The sequence below is a fragment of the Dryobates pubescens genome, chromosome 4 (genome assembly GCF_014839835.1).
Source record: "Dryobates pubescens isolate bDryPub1 chromosome 4, bDryPub1.pri, whole genome shotgun sequence".
NCBI classification, from domain to species: domain Eukaryota; kingdom Metazoa; phylum Chordata; class Aves; order Piciformes; family Picidae; genus Dryobates; species Dryobates pubescens.
In genome coordinates, this window is record NC_071615.1 from 18,832,337 (window position 1) to 18,852,534 (window position 20,198).

At 58.9% G+C, this 20,198-nt stretch overlaps 1 protein-coding gene across 1 annotated transcript in view; it reads left to right on the forward strand.

Moving 5' to 3' along the window:
* The window catches only part of NTN3 (netrin 3), a 96,896-nt gene extending 81,420 nt beyond the window's left edge, over positions 1–15,476 (forward strand). The window contains exon 7 of the mRNA XM_054161366.1: positions 15,431–15,476. Coding sequence (XP_054017341.1) covers positions 15,431–15,465 — 35 coding nt within the window. The 3' untranslated portion in view covers positions 15,466–15,476. The remainder of the gene's footprint in view (positions 1–15,430) is intronic.
* The last annotated feature ends 4,722 nt before the right edge of the window (positions 15,477–20,198 follow it).

Genomic DNA, 20,198 nt, shown 5'->3' on the forward strand with positions numbered 1-20,198 from the left:
GCACTGGGAAAGCAAAGGTGACCTTTGGAACTCATCATAGACTCATAGAATGGGTTGGGTTGGGTTGGAAGGGACCTTAAGGATCATCTAGTCCAACACCTTCCACCAGAGCAGCATGGCCTGGGAGAAGAGCAACCAGAGAGGTCCATGCTGTGTGGCAAGGAATGATGCTTCTTGGAGCACACAAGAAAGCAGCAGCAAGGATGCTGGCAGCACAGCACCAGCACCAGCATCAGCACCAGCACCTCCTTGCCTGTACAGAGCTGCACAGCAGCAGGAGCAACACCTTTGTCTGCTGGGTGGTACCCAGGACATCCTCCCCCATCAATGCTTCTTCTCCTTGTTCATGAACATATCATGAATCAAAGACACATGGAGTGGTTTGGGTTGGAAGGGACCTTCAAGCTCATGCAGTTCCAACTCCCCTGCCATGGGCAGGGACCCCTCCCACCAGCACAGCTTGCTCAGGGCCTCATCCATCCTGGCCTTGAGGACCTCCAGGGAGGGGACATCCACAGCCTCCCTGGGCAGCCTGTGCCAGAGTCTCCCCAGCCTCATTGCAAAGAATTTCTTCCTCCTCTCCACTCTCAGTCTCCTCTCTCCCAGCTCAAAGCCATTGTTCCTCCTCCTGTTACTCCAATCCCTTGTCCCAAGTCCCTCCCCAGCTCTCTTGGAGCCCTTCAGGTACCGGAAGGCTGCTCTGAGGTCTGCCTGGAGCCTTCTCTTCTCCAGGCTGAACAGCTCCAACTCTCCCAGCCTGTCCCACAGGGGAACTTCTCCAGCCTTCTGATCATCTTCATGGCCTCCTCTGGCCCCTCTCCACCAGCTCCAGGTGCTTCTTGTGCTGGGGGCACCAGAGCTGGAGGCAGTGCTGCAGGTGGGGTCTCAGCAGAGCAGAGCAGAGGGGCAGAATCCCCTCCCTTGCCCTGCTGGTCACACCATCTCACTCATCCCTGCATCAGTTCTCCCCAGAGTGAGGTCAGAGTCCCCAGAAGATCATGGCATTAAGGGTGGGCTCAGGAGTGGCACAGGACTGTGCCCAGAAGTGGGGCTGTGGGCACACAGTGGGCTGTGCTCCAGCAGCTCCCTGCCCTGCCCCTGGGGCCAGGCAGGGTGGAGGATGGACAGGGACCTCTGCAACTTCAGGTGGCTGCTCCCTGCTCCTTGCATCCCCACACCCTTGCTCCCCCAAATCTCTGTCTCCCAGGGTGTCTCCCACCCCAGCTGACAGCCCTTGGGATGGGTTGCTGGGGGGCCAAGGCTCCTTCCTCTAGAGGATTCCCACCCCCAAAAGCTGTGGTGAGCATCTCTGCCCCTGCCCTGCTCAGCCTCCTCACCCAGCCCTAGTTCTCAGCAGTAAGTGGGTGCCCTGGTTTCTCCTGTGGAGTTGCAAGCTCTGCTGAAAGGAGTGGCTGCTGGGACTGCAGGACACTTCCCAAAGTTGGTCTTGTGCTTGCAGGCAGGGATGGAGGGGTCTAGACACAGCTGCAGGCAGTGGGGCCCAGAGGAGTTGTGCTCTCAGTGGCCCCAGAGCAAGGACCTTGTGGTCAAGTGGAAGAGCATTGTTCATGAAACAATCCCTTGCAGCACTCCAGGCTTGGGGATGAGTGGCTGGAGAGCTGCTTGTCAGAGAAGGATCTGGGGGTGCTGGTTGACAGCAGCTGAACATGAGCCAGTGTGTGCCCAGGAGGGCAAGAAGGGCACCAGCAGCCCGGCCTGGATCAGCAATGGTGTGGCAGCTACTGGGTACTTGTGAGGCCACACCTCCAGCACTGGGATCATTTTTGGGCACCACAATATAAGAAGGACACTGAGGGGCTGGTGCAGGTCCAGAGAAGGGCAATGAAGCTGGGTAAGGGTCTGGAGAACAGGGCTGGGGAGGAGCAGCTGAGGGAACTGGGATCATTTAGCCTCAAGAAGAGGAGGCTGAGAGGAAACCTCATTGCTCTCTACAGTTCACTGGAAGGAGGTCATGGTGAGGCAAGAGGACAAGAGGAAATGGCCTCAAGCTGCATGAGGGGAGGTTTAGGTTGGAGATGAGGCAAATTTTCTTCACTGCAAGAGTGGGGAGGGATGGGAAGAGGCTGCCCAGGGAGGTGGTGGAGTCCCCATCCCTGGAGGTGTTGCAGAAACCTGTGGCCATGGCACTTGGAGACAGTTTAGTGGTCATGGAGGTGTTGGGTGAAGGATTGGACCTGATGACCTTAGAGATCTCTCCCAACCTTAGTGAGCCTCTGATTCTGTGATTCGATGCCCTGCTCACACCAAGCATCTTCAGGCTTCTAAGCACCCAGCTGGGGGTGCTGGTTGACAGCCACCTAAACAGGAGCCAGCAGTGTGCCCAGGGGGCCAAAAAGGCCAAGGGCATCCTGGCCTGCAGCAGGCAGAGTGTGGCCAGCAGGAGCAGGGAAGTCCTTGTGCCCTGTGCTCAGCACTGCTCAGGCCACACCTTGAGTCCTGTGTCCAGCTCTGGGATCCTCAGCTCAAGAAGGACATTGAGAGACTTGAAGGTGTCCAGAGAAGGGCAACAAAGCTGGGGAGGAGTCTGGGGCACAGCCCTGGGAGGAGAGGCTGAGGGAGCTGGGGTTGCTTAGCCTGCAGAAGAGGAGGCTCAGGGGAGACCTTCTTGCTCTCTGCAACTCCCTGCAGGGAGGTTGGAGCCAGCTGGGGGTTGGGCTCTGCTCCCAGGCAGCCAGCAGCAGAACAAGAGGACACAGTCTCAAGCTGTGCCAGGGGAGGTTTAGGCTGGAGGGGAGGAGAAAGTTCTTCACTGAGAGAGTTGTTGGCCATTGGAATGTGCTGCCCAGGGAGGTGGTGGAGTCCCCATCCCTGGAGGTGTTCAAGAGGGGACTGGATGTGGCACTTGGAGCCATGGCTTAGTCATGAGGTCTGCGGTGCCAGCTTGGACTCGATGATCTTTGAGGTCTCTTCCAGCCTTGGTGGTTCTGTGACGCTGTGAGCTGCAGAGCTGGCGGAGAGACGCTGCAGGGGGGGCGGCCGCCGGGGGCCAGGCGGGACGGCCGGCAGCCCGCGCAGGGTTAACAGCGCCCTTCCCACCCAGCCTCTGCCGTGTGCCAATCCTCCCAGCCATGTGTTTGAAATCCTTTCTGCTATCTCCTGAAAATATTTACAGTAGAGGCAGATAAATTAGCTGCAGCGCTTATTGAGTCTCCCTGGAAATATATACAGCAGCTCGGGATGTTTAAAAACACCAGCGGCCGCCGGCGCTTTACTATATCTGGAAGAGATTGCAGAGCGCACAGGGCCGGCGCTGGGGAGCTCACATTCATTTTCACTCAAGTAGAGAAAGTTAAAGGACCCTTCACCGGAGTTTATTTTCATCTCTGCTTGCACAAGACGAGGAGCCAAGGCTGGCTGGGAGCGAGCCCGGGCGCGCCGAGGAAGGGCGCAAGGGCAGGTCGGGGGAGAGCGGGGATGGAGAGCAGGAGCCTGGGGGCACGGGGAGCTTCCAGTGGCAGCCTGGGCAGAGGGAATGTGTCACTGCAGGCTGCGAGGCATGGTGCAGCCTCTGGCTGTGCTCCCAAGGAAACCTCTCTTCCCCCGGCAGAGGGCTTGCACCGGGTGATCTTGCCAGGTCTCTTCCGACCCCGACCCTTCTGTGAGTCTCTGAGAAGGTGTCCAGAGAAGGGCAACAAAGCTGGGGAGGGCACAGCCCTGAGAGGAGAGGCTGAGGGAGCTGGGGCTGCTTAGCCTGCAGAAGAGGAGGCTCAGGGGAGACCTCATTGCTCTCTACAACTGCCTGAAGGGAGGTTGGAGCCAGGTAGGGGTTGGTCTCTTCTCCCAAACAACCAGAACAAGAGGACACAGTCTCAAGCTGTGCCAGGGGAAGTTTAGACTCGAGGTGAAGAGAAAGTTCTCAGCAAGAGAGATTGGCCACTGGGATGTGCTGCCCAGGGAGGTGGTGGAGTCCCCATCCCTGGAGGTGTTCAAGAGGGGCTTGGATGTGGCACTTGGAGCCATGGCTTAGTTGTCAGGAGGGGTTGGGTGACAGCTTGGTCTTGGTGATCTCTGAGGTCTTTTCCTACCTGATTGATTCTATGATTCTATGAACAGCTGAGGTGGAGGTTTGGGGACACCATCAGCAGGTACCCATGGGACACCTCTGGTAGTCCAGGCTGCCTGCTCCAGGGTGGAGGGCTCTCCTCCTGTCAGGGGGATCTTGGCTGATCCAGCTCCTCACAGAACTTCTGCCAAAGAGCTGCCTCTTCCCTTGCCCCTGAACACACATTGCTGAGGCTACTGACAGCTCTTTGAAGTCCTCGTGGTGCCAGCAGAAGAGTAATGTCCTCCACACTCTTATCCACAGCCCAGGCACCCTGAGATGGTGCTCCTGTTCCCAGTGCCAGGTCAGGAAGCTGTGCCAGGGTAAGGTGATGGACGTTGCCACACCTGATGGCTGCTTTGTTGCTTCCTGTCTGCCAGGGAAACGAGAAAGCTGCTGCCATCTCCGTGGGCAACTTCCTTCATGGCTTCTAGGTGAGAAGCAAGATAGAGTAGAATAAACCAGGTTGGAAGAGACCTTCAAGATCATTGCATCCAACCCATCGTCCAGCACCATCTAATCAACTAAACCATGGCACCAAGCACCCTATCAAGCCTCCTCCTCAACACCCCCAGTGATGGTGACTCCACCACCTCCCTGAGCCTGTGTCCTCTTGTTCTGGTACTGGCTGCCTGGGAGAAGAGACCAACATCTGCCTGTCTACAACCTCCCTTCAGGGAGTTGGAGAGAGCAAGAAGGTCTCCCCTGAGCCTCCTCTTCTGCAGGCTAAGCAACCCCAGCTCCCTCAGCCTCTCCTCATAAGGCTGTGTTCCAAGCCCCTCCTCAGCTTTGTTGCCCTTCTCTGGACACCTTCCAGCATCTCAACATCTTTTCTGACCTGAGGAGCCCAGAGCTGGACACAGGACTCAAGGTGGGGCCATGGCAGTGCTGAGCACAGGGCACAATGACCTCCCTGCTCCTGCTGGCCACACTGTTCCTGATGCAGGCCAGGATGCCATTGGCCCTCTTGGCCACCTGGGCACACTGCTGGCTCCTGTTTATGTGGCTGTCAATCAGCACCCCCAGGTCCCTCTCTGCCTGGCTGCTCTCAGCCACTCTGCCCCCAGCCTGTAGCTCTGCCTGGGGTTGCTGTGGCCAAGGTGGCACTTGGATGTGTTCAGTCTCATGATCGTTAAACCCACAGCAGAGCCCCCAGCTGCCAGGGACTCTCCCCTTCTCCACACTTTGAGGCTGACCCTCCTCAGGGGTCCTTTTCAGGAGTCCCCAGATCTCCGCTGGCTTGTGGCGGAAGATCTCCGTCTCCTGCGGCCGCCGCCGCCCTGTCTGCTGGGAGCCCAGGGATTAAATCATTCTCTTCCCATCTGTTCTGGCTGAGGTTTCCCATGGGGCAGACACCTGCCAGCAAGCACCAAGGTCTTCCAATGCACTTCTTGACTCTTGGTCACTGACCCCGTGTGAGATGACAAAGTCTTCTGGGCCACTGGCATCAAAGGCTGGATTCAAGCTGCTGGCCTTGACGTAAAAGGCTTTGGGAAGCCATTTGCTAATTCCCCTGAGTCACCCTCTGCCCCTGGCTGTTTTGAAATTCATATCTAATGAGTGGTTTGGGTGAAGGAATTCTGCAAAGATGCAAACAATTGCTTTGCCAAAACAAATGGAGCCAGAGCTGGGCTTATAAACATATAAATCATTGCTAGTTTTTAGCTTGCAAACAAGATCTTTCTTTCTCTGTATGGATTTGGGGGAGAGCAGGAGGAGGAGAGGGGAGAGCCAGCTGAAGCTCCTTTCCAAAGGCAGGCCCATGCCTTCCTCAGAGCAGCACATGGGGTACCAGGCACCCTCCAGAAAGCCTCCAGGAGGAAGGAGCTCCAGAAAGTCTCCGAGAGTCTCCAGCAGGGAGGGAAGCCGGGCACCCCACCAGCTTTTTTGGTTACTGGCTCCTCAAACAAGAATCTGCAGCAAATTAACTCAACCAACTCTTAATTTTCTCTCCAAGTGAGGCATGCCATGTGCTGGGCCAGGGATGGAGAAACACCCTCGGGCCTGGAGGATGTCGCACAGAGGACAGCCTCCCCGCGCCGCTCAGGGCCGGCCGGCCATGCGCTTGGCTCTGCACCACTGCCGGGGGACAGGACAGGAGGGACAGGAGGGAGCAAACCCACCTGAATATCAAGCTCTGGAGGCTGGAGCTCACCTGGCTGCAGAGTCCCTGACAGCTGGGGGCTCTGCTGGGGTTTAAAGATCATCTTGCTTCTCACCTAGAAGCCATGAAGGAAGTTGCCCACGGAGATGGCAGCAGCTTTCTCGTTTCCCTGGCAGACAGGAAGCAACAAAGCAGCCATCAGGTGTGGCAACGTCCATCACCTTACCCTGGCACAGCTTCCTGACCTGGCACTGGGAACAGGAGCACCATCTCAGGGTGCCTGGGCTGTGGATAAGAGTGTGGAGGACATTACTCTTCTGCTGGCACCACGAGGACTTCAAAGAGCTGTCAGTAGCCTCAGCAATGTGTGTTCAGGGGCAAGGGAAGAGGCAGCTCTTTGGCAGAAGTTCTGTGAGGAGCTGGATCAGCCAAGATCCCCCTGGCAGGAGGAGAGCCCTCCACCCTGGAGCAGGCAGCCTGGACTACCAGAGGTGTCCCATGGGTACCTGCTGATGGTGTCCCCAAACCTCCACCTCAGCTGTTCATAGAATCATAGAATCAATCAGGTAGGAAAAGACCTCAGAGATCACCAAGACCAAGCTGTCACCCAACCCCTCCTGACAACTGAACCATGGCTCCAAGTGCCACATCCAAGCCCCTCTTGAACACCTCCAGGGAAGGGGACTCCACCACCTCCCTGGGCAGCACATCCCAATGGCCAACAACTCTCTCAGTGAACTCCTCCCAGGGCTGTGCCCCAGCCCCCTCCCCAGCTTTGTTGCCCTTCTCTGGACACCTTCTCAGAGACTCACAGAAGGGTCGGGGTCGGAAGAGACCTGGCAAGATCACCCGGTGCAAGCCCTCTGCCGGGGGAAGAGAGGTTTCCTTGGGAGCACAGCCAGAGGCTGCACCATGCCTCGCAGCCTGCGGTGTCTCCCCTCTGAGCCTGGGACGCAGGTGGCTGTTGGCTTTCGGCAGCTGCTTGGCCCAGGGGCTGGGAGGAGCCAAACCTGCGCCCGGAGCTGCTCCTGCGCCCGGAGCTGCTCCTGCGCCCAGCTTGTGCTGACCGCATTTTTTCCCAAATAAAGCGTCCCAGCCCGGTCAAATTTGGGCATATTCCAGGGACACAAGGCAAAGGAGCTCAGCCTCTCCTCCCTCCCCACTTGCCAAATGGCTTCAAAAGGCCGAATTTTCAAACAAAAATAAGGACAAATGCTTTCTTTGCCTTGATCCCCGTTCCTGGAAAGAGCCGTCGCTCTGCGGCCGAAATTTCCTCCTTCCCCTCCCCCCAGATTTCACCGGAGGCTGCAACCCACCCCGCAAGCGATTGCCACCCAGCCGGCGCCGCCTTGGCAAAGCTGGCAGCGTCGGCAGCAGCTTGCAGGCAGGGCAGGCTTGTGGGGAAGGCAGCACCGAGCGGCCTTGCAGCGGCGGCCATCCCCCCCAGCCCCAGCACATGGAGCCCGTCTGCAACACGCCGGCAGCGCAGGCACTTTATTTACAGGAGGCTGCGGCTGTGCCTCTCGCCCTTGCAGGGGGCTCTGCTTTGGGTTGGTTTTGTTGGGTTCCTCCCCCCCGCCCCTCCCGGGCCTGCGGAAGCCAAGCAGATAACCAAAGCCGTTCCTCACTTTCACAGCAGATAAGCTAATTGTCGGATGTGCCCTTTGAGATAAGCAGAGCCGGGGGTTTACGAGGGAACATGTGTGGTGGGGAAGCGCCGGCAGCCGCCGCGGCCGCGCACCGCAGCCCAGCGCCGCCCTGCCCCGCGAAACCCGGCTGGCCCTCGGCGGCAGGGGCTCCAAGGCAGCCCGAGGGCCACAGTCAGCGCCTTTCCAGGGGGCGTGGGGGATGTCTGTTCCCTTGCTTCCCTGCTCCTTGGCTTCCCTGCTCCTTGGCTTCCCTGCTCCCTTGCTTCCCTGCTCCCTGGCTTTCCTGTTCCCTTGTAGATGGTGTTGGGTGATAGGTTGGACTTGATGATCTTGAAGGTCTTTTCCAACCTGGTTAATTCTATTCTACTCTGTTCTATTCTTTTCTATTCTTGCTCCCCTGCTCCCTGGCTTCCCTGCTCCCTGGTCTCCCTGTTCCCTTGTAGATGGTGTTGGATGATAGGTTGGACTCAATGATCTCAAAGGTCTTTTCCAACCTGGTTAATTCTATTCTATTCTATTCTATTCTATTCTATTCTATTCTATTCTATTCTTGCTTCCCTGCTCCTTGGCTTCCCTGCTCCCTGGCTTCCCTGCTCCCTGGCTCCTCTGCTCCCTTACTTCCCTGGCCAGGATGGAGACTGCCTTTGCACAAGGAGTCTCAGGATGAGAGAGGCTCTACTCCACTGCACCCTGTGATAGACCAAGGGGCAATGGATATAAACTCCAGCACAGGAGGTTCCACCTCAACAGGAGGAGGAACTTCTTCACTGTGAGGGTCACAGAGCCCTGGAGCAGGCTGCCCAGAGAGGTTGTGGAGTCTCCTTCTCTGGAGCCTTTCAAGCCCCATCTTGATCTGATCCTATGTGACCTGTGCTGGATTCTATGGCCCTGCTCTGGCAGGGGGTTGGACTTGATGATCTCTGGAGGTCCCTTCCAACCCCTAGCATCCTCTGATCCTATGATTCTGCCCCTCTGCTCTGCTCTGCTGAGACTTCATCTGCAGTGCTGTGTTCAGCTCTGGAGCCCTCAACACAAGAGACTGGAGTGGCTCCAGAGGAGGCCGCCAAGATGATCAGAGGGCTAGAGAACCACTGCTGTGCAGACAGGCTGAGAGAACTTGGCCTGTTCAGCCTGGAGAAAAGAAGGCTCCAGGAAAACCTTAGGGCTGCATTCAATATCTGAAGGGACCTGCAGGAGAGCTAGGAAGGGACTCTTCAGAAATGTCTGTGGGGATAGGATGAAGAGCAGTGGTTTGAAACTGGAGCAGGGCAGATTTGGGTTGGACATCAGGAGGCAGTTCTGCATAGTGAGGGTGCTAAACTACCAGGACAGGCTGCTCAGAGAGGTGGTTGAGGCCCCTTCCCTGAAGACACTCAAGATCAGCCTGGATGTGGCCCTGGGCAGCTTGATCTAGTCAGAGGTGTTCCTGCTGCCTGCAGGGGGGTTGGGCAAGGTGAGCTTTGAGGGTCTCTTCCAACCTGATGCTGTCTGTGAACCTGTGAAAAGGCAAGGGATGATGGGGACAAGTTACTGCTGGGGAGATTCCCATTGGACTCCAGAAGAAAATGTTTCCCCATGGGAACAGCCAGACATTGGAATCACCTCCCAAGGGAAGCAGTGGATTCCCCCCACTGGGCAGTTTGAAGACTCATCTTGATGGGGTGCTGGGCCAGCTCATTTCCACTACACTATCACCTAGAAGGGTTGGACCAGAAGACCCTTGGAGTCCCTTCCAAGCTGGCATTCTGTGAGATGTTGCAGAGCAGACCATGCCAGGACTTCCCAGAGGCAGACCCAGCCCTTTGGCTGCTCTGCAGTTCAGCAGAGAGCTTCACACCTCCTGAAACCCACAAAACCTCTGCAGTGAGTTCAGGAGGGGTCAGGTCAGGCTGGCAGTGGAGAGGAGATTCCCCAGCAGCACAGGAGGGTGCTGAGCCCCTGCCCAAACACTGAGGTTTCCCTCCAGTCCTATGGACACATGCAGCTCCATCACTGGTGTGGCAACAGCTGAGCACTCATCTGTGCTGAAATAAGCCAGGACACCAAGGGCTGAGGCTCAGCCCAGGCAGAGCAGAGCAGAACAGAGCAGTGGGAAGCCCTGGGTAACCCCACAGATGGGTCACTGCTGGGCTCCTGTCCTGTAGAAAAACATCCTAGTGAGGGCCTGTTGCCCACCCAGCCTCCAGACCAAGGCTGGGGCCAGATGTCCCCAGATGTTCACAGAAATATCACAGAATCCAGGAATGGGTTGGGTTGGAAGGGCTCTCAAAGAGCCAGCCCCCTGCAGTGTCCCTGCCTGGGCAGGGAGCCCTCCCACCAGCACAGCTTGCTCAGAGCCTCATCCAGCCTGGCCCTCAGCACCTCCAGGCAGGAGGCAGCCACAGCCTCCCTGGGCAGCCTGTGCCAGAGTCTCCCCAGCAAAGAATTTCTTCCTCCTCTCCACTCTCAGTCTCCTCTCTCCCAGCTCAAAGCCATTGTCCCTGGGCCTGGCACTCCCAGCCCTTGTCCCAAGTCCCTCCCCAGCTCTCCTGGAGCTCTTCAGGTACTGGAAGGTTGCTCTGAGGTCTGCCTGCAGCCTTCTCTTCCCCATGCTGGACAGCCTCAACTCTCTCAGCCTGGGGATATCCTTTGAGGACAGGAGAGGTGCTCCAGCCCTCTGATCATCTTTGTGGCCTCCTCTGGACACACTCTGACAGTCAGGGGACCCCTTGGAGGCTTTTCACCTGCCCCATCCTGCCCTGACCATAACCAGCCTGACTGGGAGCAGTGGAGTCCCTGACTCTGCTGCTGGGGACACCAGGGGCTCCCACAGCACATTGTGGCTCACCTGGCAGGAGTGAGTGTGCTGGCAGGAGCTTGCACTGCTCAAAGGAGCTGTACCCAAAGCCCTCCCACAATGTCCCCAGTCCCCCTTGACACAGGGAGAGAGAAACCCTGCTCAGAGTGAGCACAGGAGGGCTGTCACTGGGGGTGCTCAGTCCAGTGTGGCTCCCAGCACTGGGGATGATCTCTCCAGTCAAGCTCTCTGTGATGGGGAGTTCAGCTCCCAGTTCTGGAAATGTTCCATCAGCTCCAGCTCCCAGAACTGGGGGTGCTACATCCAGGCCAGCTCTGGTGATGGTCCTTCCAGGGCTTGTGCTGTTTGTGTTCAGTATTCAGTATCACTAAGGTTGGAAGAGACCTCAAAGATCATCGAGTCCAACCTGTCACCACAGACCTCATGACTAGAGTAGGGAGGCCACTACTGCCCACTGCAGGCTTGAACTCACAATCTTCCCATTAAGGGTCTTATGTGCTACCAACTGGGGGTGCTTGGTCTGTTGCAGCTCCCACTGCTGTATGAGTTCAATCCAGTCCAGCTCTCAGCATTAGAAATGGTCTGAGCCAGCTCCCTGCATGGAGGATGCTCCATCCAGACCAGCTCCCAGCTCTGGGGATGCTCCATCCAGACCAGCTCCCAGCTCTGGGGATGATCTGCTCAGTCCATCCCCCAGTGCTTGGGGTGCTCAGTCCAGTCCAGCTCTGAGCACTGGGGAAGCTCAGCCCAGTGTGGCTTTCCAGAGCTGGAGATGCTCCATCCAGACCAGCTCACCCAGCCCCCGTGATGCCATCCTGTCCCCCAGCAGCTCTGTGGGGCCGTGCTCCCTGCCCCCCCAGCGGGAGAGCCACCCTCGCTGGGCTGTCCCTTCCCTCCCTCCGTGAGCAGCCATCACTCACCAGGCTTTGATTAGGGCCACAAAGGAACCTTGGAGGAACCACGGGGAGGCTGGAGGGAGGCAGGCAGATGATGAAAGAGCTGTCAAATGGGATTAAACAGGAACCGTCTCCCCTACTGCTGGGCAGCAGGAAGGGGGACAGATTGTCCTGGATTGTAATGCAGGAGCCCTCCTGCTGCTGGAGCCTGCCAGGCCCAGCCTCCCGTGGCCAGCGGCCAGCCCTGCCCCGGCAGCGGCACAGCGCCGGCAGCGGCACGGGGCCGGCAGCGCTGGGCGATGCGCGATGGCTCTCCACACCTGCACCCACCCCGAGCCCTGAGTGAGACACCTTCCCCCATCTGCTCCGGGGCTGGGGAAGCCATGCCCCTGGTTCCCAGGCACTGAGAGCCCCAAGTGGCCTCAATGAAGGCTGTGCCCATCCCCAGCCCGCAGCTGGTGATGCCTCCTTGTCCCCACCGGCACCTGCTGCTACCAGCAGGGCCCTTTGCTCCCCTGCCAGCCATTCCCCAAGGGCAGATGGTCTGGCAGGGAACACCTTGCTCACATTATCCTTGTTGCCAGCCCCTGGGTAAAACTCCTTTCTTCCCCTAGCCTGGCCTCCAGGCAGAGGATCACAGAGCTGGGTGGAGGTGCATGTCTCATAGCTCAGGGGCAGCACCAGGGCTGCAGGGCACTTTCTGCAGCTCCCCAGGGGTGTGGGTGCTGCTCATCCCTCCAGGCCTCTGAGGGCAGGGCTCTGCAATCCATACATCCTCCTGCCAGCCCCTGAGGAGCAGCACAGGGAGCAGGGCACAGGGTGCCACAACCTGTGCAGCCATCCCATGCATGGCAAGGGCATATCTGGACTTTCCCAGGGGTGCCTGGCTTCGAGAACCTCAGCACATGGGTGCCAGCAGGTGGGTGTGCTGGGCATCAGCAGGGACCTGCAGGCAAGGGACAGGCAGGGGGACAGGACAGGAAGATAGGCAGGGGGACAGGACAAGAGGACAGGCAGGGGGACAGGCAGGAGAACAAGCAGTGGGACAGGCAGGGGGACAGGACAAGGAGGAGGAGAAGGCAAGGAGCTGATCCTTGGCTTTCCAAGCACCCAGGAAGCAAGGCCCTCGAGGAGCATGTATGACCCCACCACCACCCCGTCGCAGCTCCCTGCCAGGAGCTGGCAGGCAGGACCCCACCCCCCACCCCCGGCCCCCTGAGCGCCGAGTCCTCACCACCCACTCTGCCAGCAGCAGCTCCAGTTTCTCACAGCACCCTCTTTTCTGAGCCATTCGTCACGGCCCCGGGCACAAAAGCCAGGGAGAGAAAGAAACAAGGAGTAGGAAAAGGAAGGAAGATAAAAAAAATTGGGGGTGGGGGGAGGGGGGGGATGGGAAGGGAAAAAAAGAGAGAAAAGAAGTAGAGAGAGAAAGGGAGCAAGAAGGAAAGAAAGAGGGAGGACAAGGCGTGAAAAAGGGCCAGGTCTGTCGCCGGGAGGGGAGGAGGGGCAAGGATGAAATAAATGAAGCACCTCGGCGGTTCGGGGGGCACTGGAAGGCAGCCCGACCGGGGCTGAATTTTAAACGCCTGCCGCACAATCGCTCCCATTTTACGCAGAGAGGAAGCTGTGTCCAAAGCCCCTCATGTTTATTCATGAGCCGCCTCGCTGGCCCCGCCCACCCCATTGTCTGGGGGTATTTATTTGGGGGGCATCTGTCTGGCCCGATGAATGGCGGAGGGGTAATAAATGGGAGGCTGGGGCCAGGGAGGGGAGCTGGCGCGGCAGGGCTGGGCGGTGGGCTGCCACCCAACCCCCTTCCCACCCCTCCTCTTCACCCTGTGCTGCCTGAGGGGTGTTTCTGCTCCCCACACCGACCCCAGGGCTCCTGCAGCCCCGTGGCAGCCCCGGTGGAGTGGTGGAGGGAAGGGAGTGGGCAAGTGTGGAGGCGCAAGGAGAGATGGGCTGAGGCGTTGGCATCCCCAGGATGCCAGCAGCAAAGCCAGGAGAGGACGTGGAGCAGCTGCGTGGGATGGAGCTCCTGGGGGGCTTGCCATGCCTGGCTGGGAGCAGCAACCAGCCCCTCCGAGGGCAGGCAGCCCAGGGGCAGGCAGGGCCACGTCAAGAGGAGGAGGATTTGATTCATCTACACAGAGGGACAGGACGAGCAGCCTGCGGCAGAGACAGCTGTGTCCTATGTCTGTTGGGCCAGGCCACCACCCTCCCACCTCTCCTGCTCAGCAGCCTCCTCCATCCTCCCTCAGTGGGACACAGTCTTCATGGGGAGCAAGGAACTGCATCAAAACCAGCCCTGGTCATGTCAGGGGGCTTAGGCACTTCACAGCCCAGAAGCAAGGCCCTGTGGTGTCCTGGAGACATGGAGACCCATGGGGCAGAGCAGATGCTGGCCAGCCTGCTTCTGAGGGAGGAACACCACACCAGAGAAACCCAGCAGCTCTCCTGCCAGTGGGGCTGGTGGAGGCATGGGGCCAGAAGGGATGAGCTGTTGCAGGGGGCTTGGCTTTCTCCATCCCAGCCTTTCCTTCACCTTGAGCTCAGGGGAGCTGGAGTCCAGCCTGCCCCTTGGCCAGGGAATGCCTGCAGAACGCAGGCGCCAGGCTCCTGTGCAAAGTCATTGCAAGATCACCCGGCTGGAAGCTGGAGCTCATCACATTCAACCTTGGAACAGAAGCTACAGCCTCACAGCTGCCAAGAAGAGGAGCAAAGAGAGGAGATGGCTCTCGACAGCACAGCCACCAGAGCCACTTCCCCAAGCACACACTGGCACCCAGCTGCTGGCAGCAGTGGTGTGACGTGGGGAGGGAACCAGGGCTGCCTGCCGGTCACCTCCACCACGGTGACAGAGCCCAGCCAGATGCTCCTGCCCGGGCACAGAGTGTTTGAGGAGGGCTGGGAGGCTCTGGGCAGGGAGAGCAGCCAAGAAGAGCCAGCCTGGCCAGCAGCTCAGGGAGCAGATGGTGCAGTCAACAGGGGAGCACAGCCACCTCCCCGTGTGGGACAGGAGCCAGGGCCGTGGCACAGCTCCCTGCCGGCGCCCGTGGGCCGTGCTGGGCTGGGGAGGCAGCTGGGCAAGGGGGGTCCCCACACTCCAGCTCCCCCCTCAAAATGCCCTCAGGGCCAGGCAGGCCCTGAGCCTGGTGGGCAGGAAGATGTCAGAGCCGTGGCTCCATCTCAGCTGCTGGCAGGAGCTGGCTCAGCAGCTTGCTTGCAGGCTCTCTCCAGGAAAGTCGTTCTGGAAGGACGTTTGGTTATTGGCAGAGAAGTCACCTCACAGCCATGTAATCCCAAACACAGCTGCCAGTTGCACTTCCCTTGTCTCTCCCATTCCCAAACCTCAGCAGAAAACCCCTCTGTAGTCACAGCCAGTGCTGCCCAGCTCCCTTCTCCCGCTGCCCCTGTGCTGGGTGACTCCTGCCTTGCCCCTTCTCCATGTCTCAACCCCTATGCCAGTTTGAATCCCACCCAGACCAAGTCTCCAGCAAGTTTTGAGACCATGCAGGCTCCACATAGGTCCCTCTGGGGTAAGTCTCTCCAGGAGAGCTACATCAGGGAGCAGGTCTCTTGGAAGGGCAGGTGAGGGATGTCCCCTGGTCACCAGCCTCTTGGGACAACAGTGTCAAGAAGGACCAGCCCAGCAGTGCTGCTGAGGATCCTGCTTTCAGCAAGGTCATTAAGTGCTTGTCACCACCATCCTCAGGACTCTGCCACTAGACCTTCACCTTCCCCTGGCCTGGGTGACACCACACAGCCTGGGAGGAAAAGCAGAAGAAGGTGGCAGGAAAGGAAAGCGTTGGTCAAACCAGCCCAGCCTTCGGCCCAGCAAAACCCAGCACCCCCTGAGCCAAAGCAGGAGCAGGAAAGTGATGTGATGAGCCTCCAGAATGCCATCTCCTCTCCACTCAGGTGCCACAGGAGAGGCTGTGCACGGGGAAGATTAGCAGGGCCATGAGAAGATGATGAGCAGGTAAGCTCCTCACCCTCTCACATGCCAGCCAGGCCACTTCCCCACACCGCTGGCAGGATGGTTTGTGCCCCCTCTGTGCTTTGGAGACCTCACTTCCCACTGGTGAGATGCTCCCTAGGTTGTAGTTCAGACAAGTTGGCTTCAGCTGAGGGAAAACCAGAGGGAAAATCCTGCCAGTCCTTCCAGCCTCTGGAACTGCATTCGAGCTGCTGGGCAGATCGCTGCAGCCACCAGGGCACCCCATGCCCCTGCAGAGACGGGTTCCACCACCAAGGGCTGATTTGCCAGGCATGCACACTTGGCTCCTCGTGACAAAGGGAGAGAGCTGGGGGACACATCCCTGCCCAGCATCAGCTTTGAGTCATGGAGGGGAGGACAGGGTGGGCAGCACGTGTGTGAGGGGCTGTGATCCCACCCGTTGCTGCCAGCCCTCCCTGCCTGCTGGCCACATGCCCCGGGGGGGTCCTGCAGGGAGGGTGAGATGGTGATGGAGAGATGGTCCTTGGGATGGGAAACAATCTGGGTGAAGGCAGGGAAGGCAAAAGGGAAGAGGCTGGGAAGAGAGGTCACCAGACAGGTGCTTCCTTATCTGTCAGGAGCCATTTGGGCAAGGAGGGTCCTGTTGAACCCTGGAGTCCCTTGGCTTAAAGGAGCCACAGCCAGGCTTAGGGCACTGCCCTGCCCAGGCCACAGCAGCCCCCTCGCAGGGCCACCTCACTGCAAGCAGGGAGAGCCATCCCTGCAGGAGTGGTCAGGCATCAGAACAGGCTGCCCAGGGAGGTGGTGAAACCACTGCCCCTGGGGGTGTTCAAGAAATGTGTGGCTGTGGCCCGTGGGGACATGGTTTGGTGGCCATGGTGATCTTCAGACTGACAGCTGGACTCAATGACCCTAGAGGTCTTTCCAGCCAAACAGTTCTATGATCCTGTGGTGCTTCATCCAAGCCTCAGGAATGCCTTGTCCCCAAGCCCAAGGTGAAGGACAGTGTCTGAGCTGGGCCCCACCTGCCCTCAGGGAGAGGAAAGGGCCTCACAGCAGTGCTGGTCCCTACCCTCTCCCACCACCCATGGTGGATCTGCACTGCTTCATCCAGCCCTTGGCCTCAGGCCAGCCACCCACCCATCCCTCCATCACCCAACACTTCCCAACAGTGGAAGAAGCATCTTCAAGAGCCTGGTGTGACCTGCTGGCTCTGAGCAAACACTGCAGCATGGAAAGCTGTGGGCACCTCTGTGTGCAGACACAGACACCTGTGCTAAGATCCTCAGCTACACAAACATGCTCCTGGGGGCAAGGGGAAGGGCCCCATGTGCCCCTGCTTGCCAACAGACAGATGCAAACCCTGAGCAGGACACTGTGCCCATGACATCTGCACACAGCCTGCACAGGACCTCACCAAGCATGGCCTTCTACAGACCCAGGTTAGGCCTGGCTGGGCTCTGGGCACCCAGCCAGCCCAGGATCAAGAGTCAGCTTCAGCCTTGACAAGTCCTGAAGTCTCACAAGCTGTTCTTGTGGGATTCCTCTCACCCTGGCCTGCCTGAGGGCACAGAGGAACAGTCCTGAGCTGGAATCAAAAATGCTCATCCAGTCCTAAAAGCAGGTTCAGAAGCCCTCAGCCTGTTGTGGTTGCCCTCGTAGATTCCCCCATCACTGGAAGTGCTCAAGATCAGGCTGGACAAGGCTTTGAGAAACCTCATCTAGTCAAAGATGGACAGGATGGAGTAGATTCACAGAGTGCATTGAGTTGGAAGGGACCCTCCAAGGTCATCTTGTCCAACCCCCTGCAGTCAGCAGGGACACCTCCAACCAGAGCAGTATGTCCAGGGACACAGCAAGTCTGATCTTGAACACCTCCAGGGATGTGCTTCAACCACATCCCTGGGCAAGGAACCTGTTCCAGCATCTCCCAATCCTCATTGTGCAGAACTTCCTCCTTCAAACCTGAATCTCCCCTGCTTCAGTTTCAAAGCATTGTCCCTCGTCCTGGCACTCCCAGCCCTTGGCAAAAGTCCTTTCCCAGCTCTCCTGGAGCCCCTTCAGGTACTGCAAGGCTGCTCTGAGGTCTCCCTGGAGCCTTCTCTTCTCCAGGCTGAACAGCCCCAACCCTCCCAGCCTGTCCCCACAGGGGAGGTTCTGCAGCCCTCTGAGCACCTTGGTGGCCTCCTCTGCCCCCACTCCCCCAGGTCCATGTCTCTCTCGTGCTGGGGGTCCCACAGCCTCTTTGGAGGTCTCTTCCCACCCAACCCATTCTCGAGTTGGCGGTGCGGGGATGGAGCCGGCGCCAGCCGCTGGTGGGACCTGCCGGGTCCCCGCGACCCCCGGCCCGGCCGTCCCAGGGCCTTTGCTGCCATCTCCCCGCGCTGCCGGGAAGCACAGCCCGGCCCGGCCCCGGGGCAGCCCTGCCGAGCTCCCGGGACGGGAAGGCAGCTGAGGGCGGCTGAGGGCAGCCGCTGGCCCCTGCGGGCTGCCTGCGGGGCGCCGCCGTTTGCACTGCTCCTCATAGCCTCCTCCTGCCGAGCACTGACAATTGCGCTGCTCCTTGCTCCGAGGAGGCGCCGGGGGCACGGGGCGGCGCTGAGCCCCGCCGGCTCCTCTTGCCACGGCTCCCATCGGTAGCTGAAAGGCTTTCCAGCCCCTCCCGCTTCCTAAGGTCTACCTCACACCCAGACCACCAGTGGTGGTGCCTTGTGGGTTCCAGAAGGTGCCCCCCGTGAGATCGGCAAGGTCCCCCCCACCGTGCAAGCGCTCCTCACATGTCCCTCTTGCCCCACACCAGCAGCAATCCTCATCCCACTCCCAGCCCTGCTACAGCAACACACCTGAGACCCCTGTGCCCAGCCCTTCTTCCTAGTGCCATGAAGTGTCCCAGCTCGCACTGGGAGAGCTTCCATGCAGCCCTGAGCTGTGCTGTGCTCCCCACCCCAGGGCAATAAGTCCCCCACAGAGGACAGGGCAGGGGAGGTCAGGCATGGGCGAAGCACTGCAGCAGCTTCTGCCTGCAGCGCAGCTCTGTGCAGTCCTGAAGGGGACCCCACGGCTGTCCGAGCTGGCAGCTGGTGGGATGGGGCTTGGGAGACCTTCTCAAATGGTTGGTTGGGTTCTGGGGGCCAAGAGGCCCAGCACACAAGTTAGGCATCCTTGTGGGCAGAGATGAACATGGCACAGAACCTCGGAATGCCAGCTTGGAAGGGACCCCAAGGATCATCTGGCCCAACCTTCCCAGGTAGCTGTCTAGCTGGAATGAGCTGGCCCAGCACCCTGTCAAGCTGAGCCCTAAAACTGTCCAGTGTAGGGCAATCCACAATGATTCCAGTGGCTGGCTGTGCTCATGGAAACGTTTTCTTCTGGATGTGATGGTCCAAACATGCTTCTTTGGGCAGGTGATGGACTGGAGCAAGAGATCCCCAGATGTACTGCAGGCACGGAGCAGTGGCTCCTTCTCCGTGACACTTCTGAGCCCAACCATCAGCTCTGAGCAAGCCATCAGTCCTGAGCAACACCTCTCCCTTCAAATGCCAGATGGTCCTCAAACTCCCTAGGGGCATCCTGGAGAGAGGGAGCGGCAGAGCGTGCCCTGAAACCAAACCTCCAGAGCCAGGCCTGGGAAAGAGGAACACTTCCCATCTTCATTGTGTCCTCAGCTGTACATAGCAACAGGGAAACACAACTCTGGGGAAAAGGCAGCTGCCTCCCACATGAGGGAAGCAGAACTGGTCAAAGCTGGGCAGCTCAGGAGGGGGGAGGAGGAGATGTTCATCAGATGCTGCTGGTGGCGAGAGCGGCGCGCGGCGCACACGGGCACCCGCACAAAACAAACAGCACAAAAGCCCTGACACACACTGAGGTCCTCCAGTCGTGCCTTGAACCCGCTGGGGGGAGGGCCTCCCTACAATGCCACCATCTCCAGGGCCACCCCTCTCCTGAGCTGACAAAAGGCAGCGTCACAGATGCCTGCAGAAGCCGGTCCCAGAGCCCCTCTGCTGTTCTTTCCATTGTTTCACTGTAATGAGTTGCTAGCCAGGGCTGACCTTTTCCTCTCCCTCCCCAACAAAGAAGCAAATGAGCTTCTCCAAAAGAGGGGGCAAAGAAAGCATCTCAGAAAGCACCAGAGCTGCCAGGCCACCAAACGTGCCAGCCACACAGACTGCGGCCAGCCAGCATGGCAGAGGGTCTGTGGAGCTCAGGAGGGCATCAGGAGGGCTTCAGGTGGAGGGGATGCTCCTGAGAGTCTGAGGCTGCAGATGTAAGCTGAGGCTCCAGGAGGATCAGGCTTTCATCAGGACCTGCACAAAGCAGATTGCAAAGCTCTCCTCTGGCTTGCAGCTCGACCTGCCAGCCAGAGAGGGTCTCAAGTCCCTCCTGAAGAGCTGACACCCAAGGAAAAAGCAAGAGCTGCTCATACTCACACACCAGAGCTGAAGCTCATGGGCTCCACAGAGACTCTTCAGTTCCTGTGACCTCATCACCCAACAGCCTTGGGTGCAGCAGCAAAGGGCTGGGAGCTTGTTTTCCCCAGCAGAGGGAAGCTCCAGCAGCACAGCCAGGCAGGTCCCTGCCCATCCCTGTGCCAGGGAAAAGGCACAATCCCTGCATGCTGAGGTCAGTGCAACCCTAACTGTGAGCTTCAGCCTGGACTTACCCTGATGGACCTTAACCTCTCCACAGTTAATGGAGAAAGGCAGACAGCTCCTGGGCAGTGCCTTG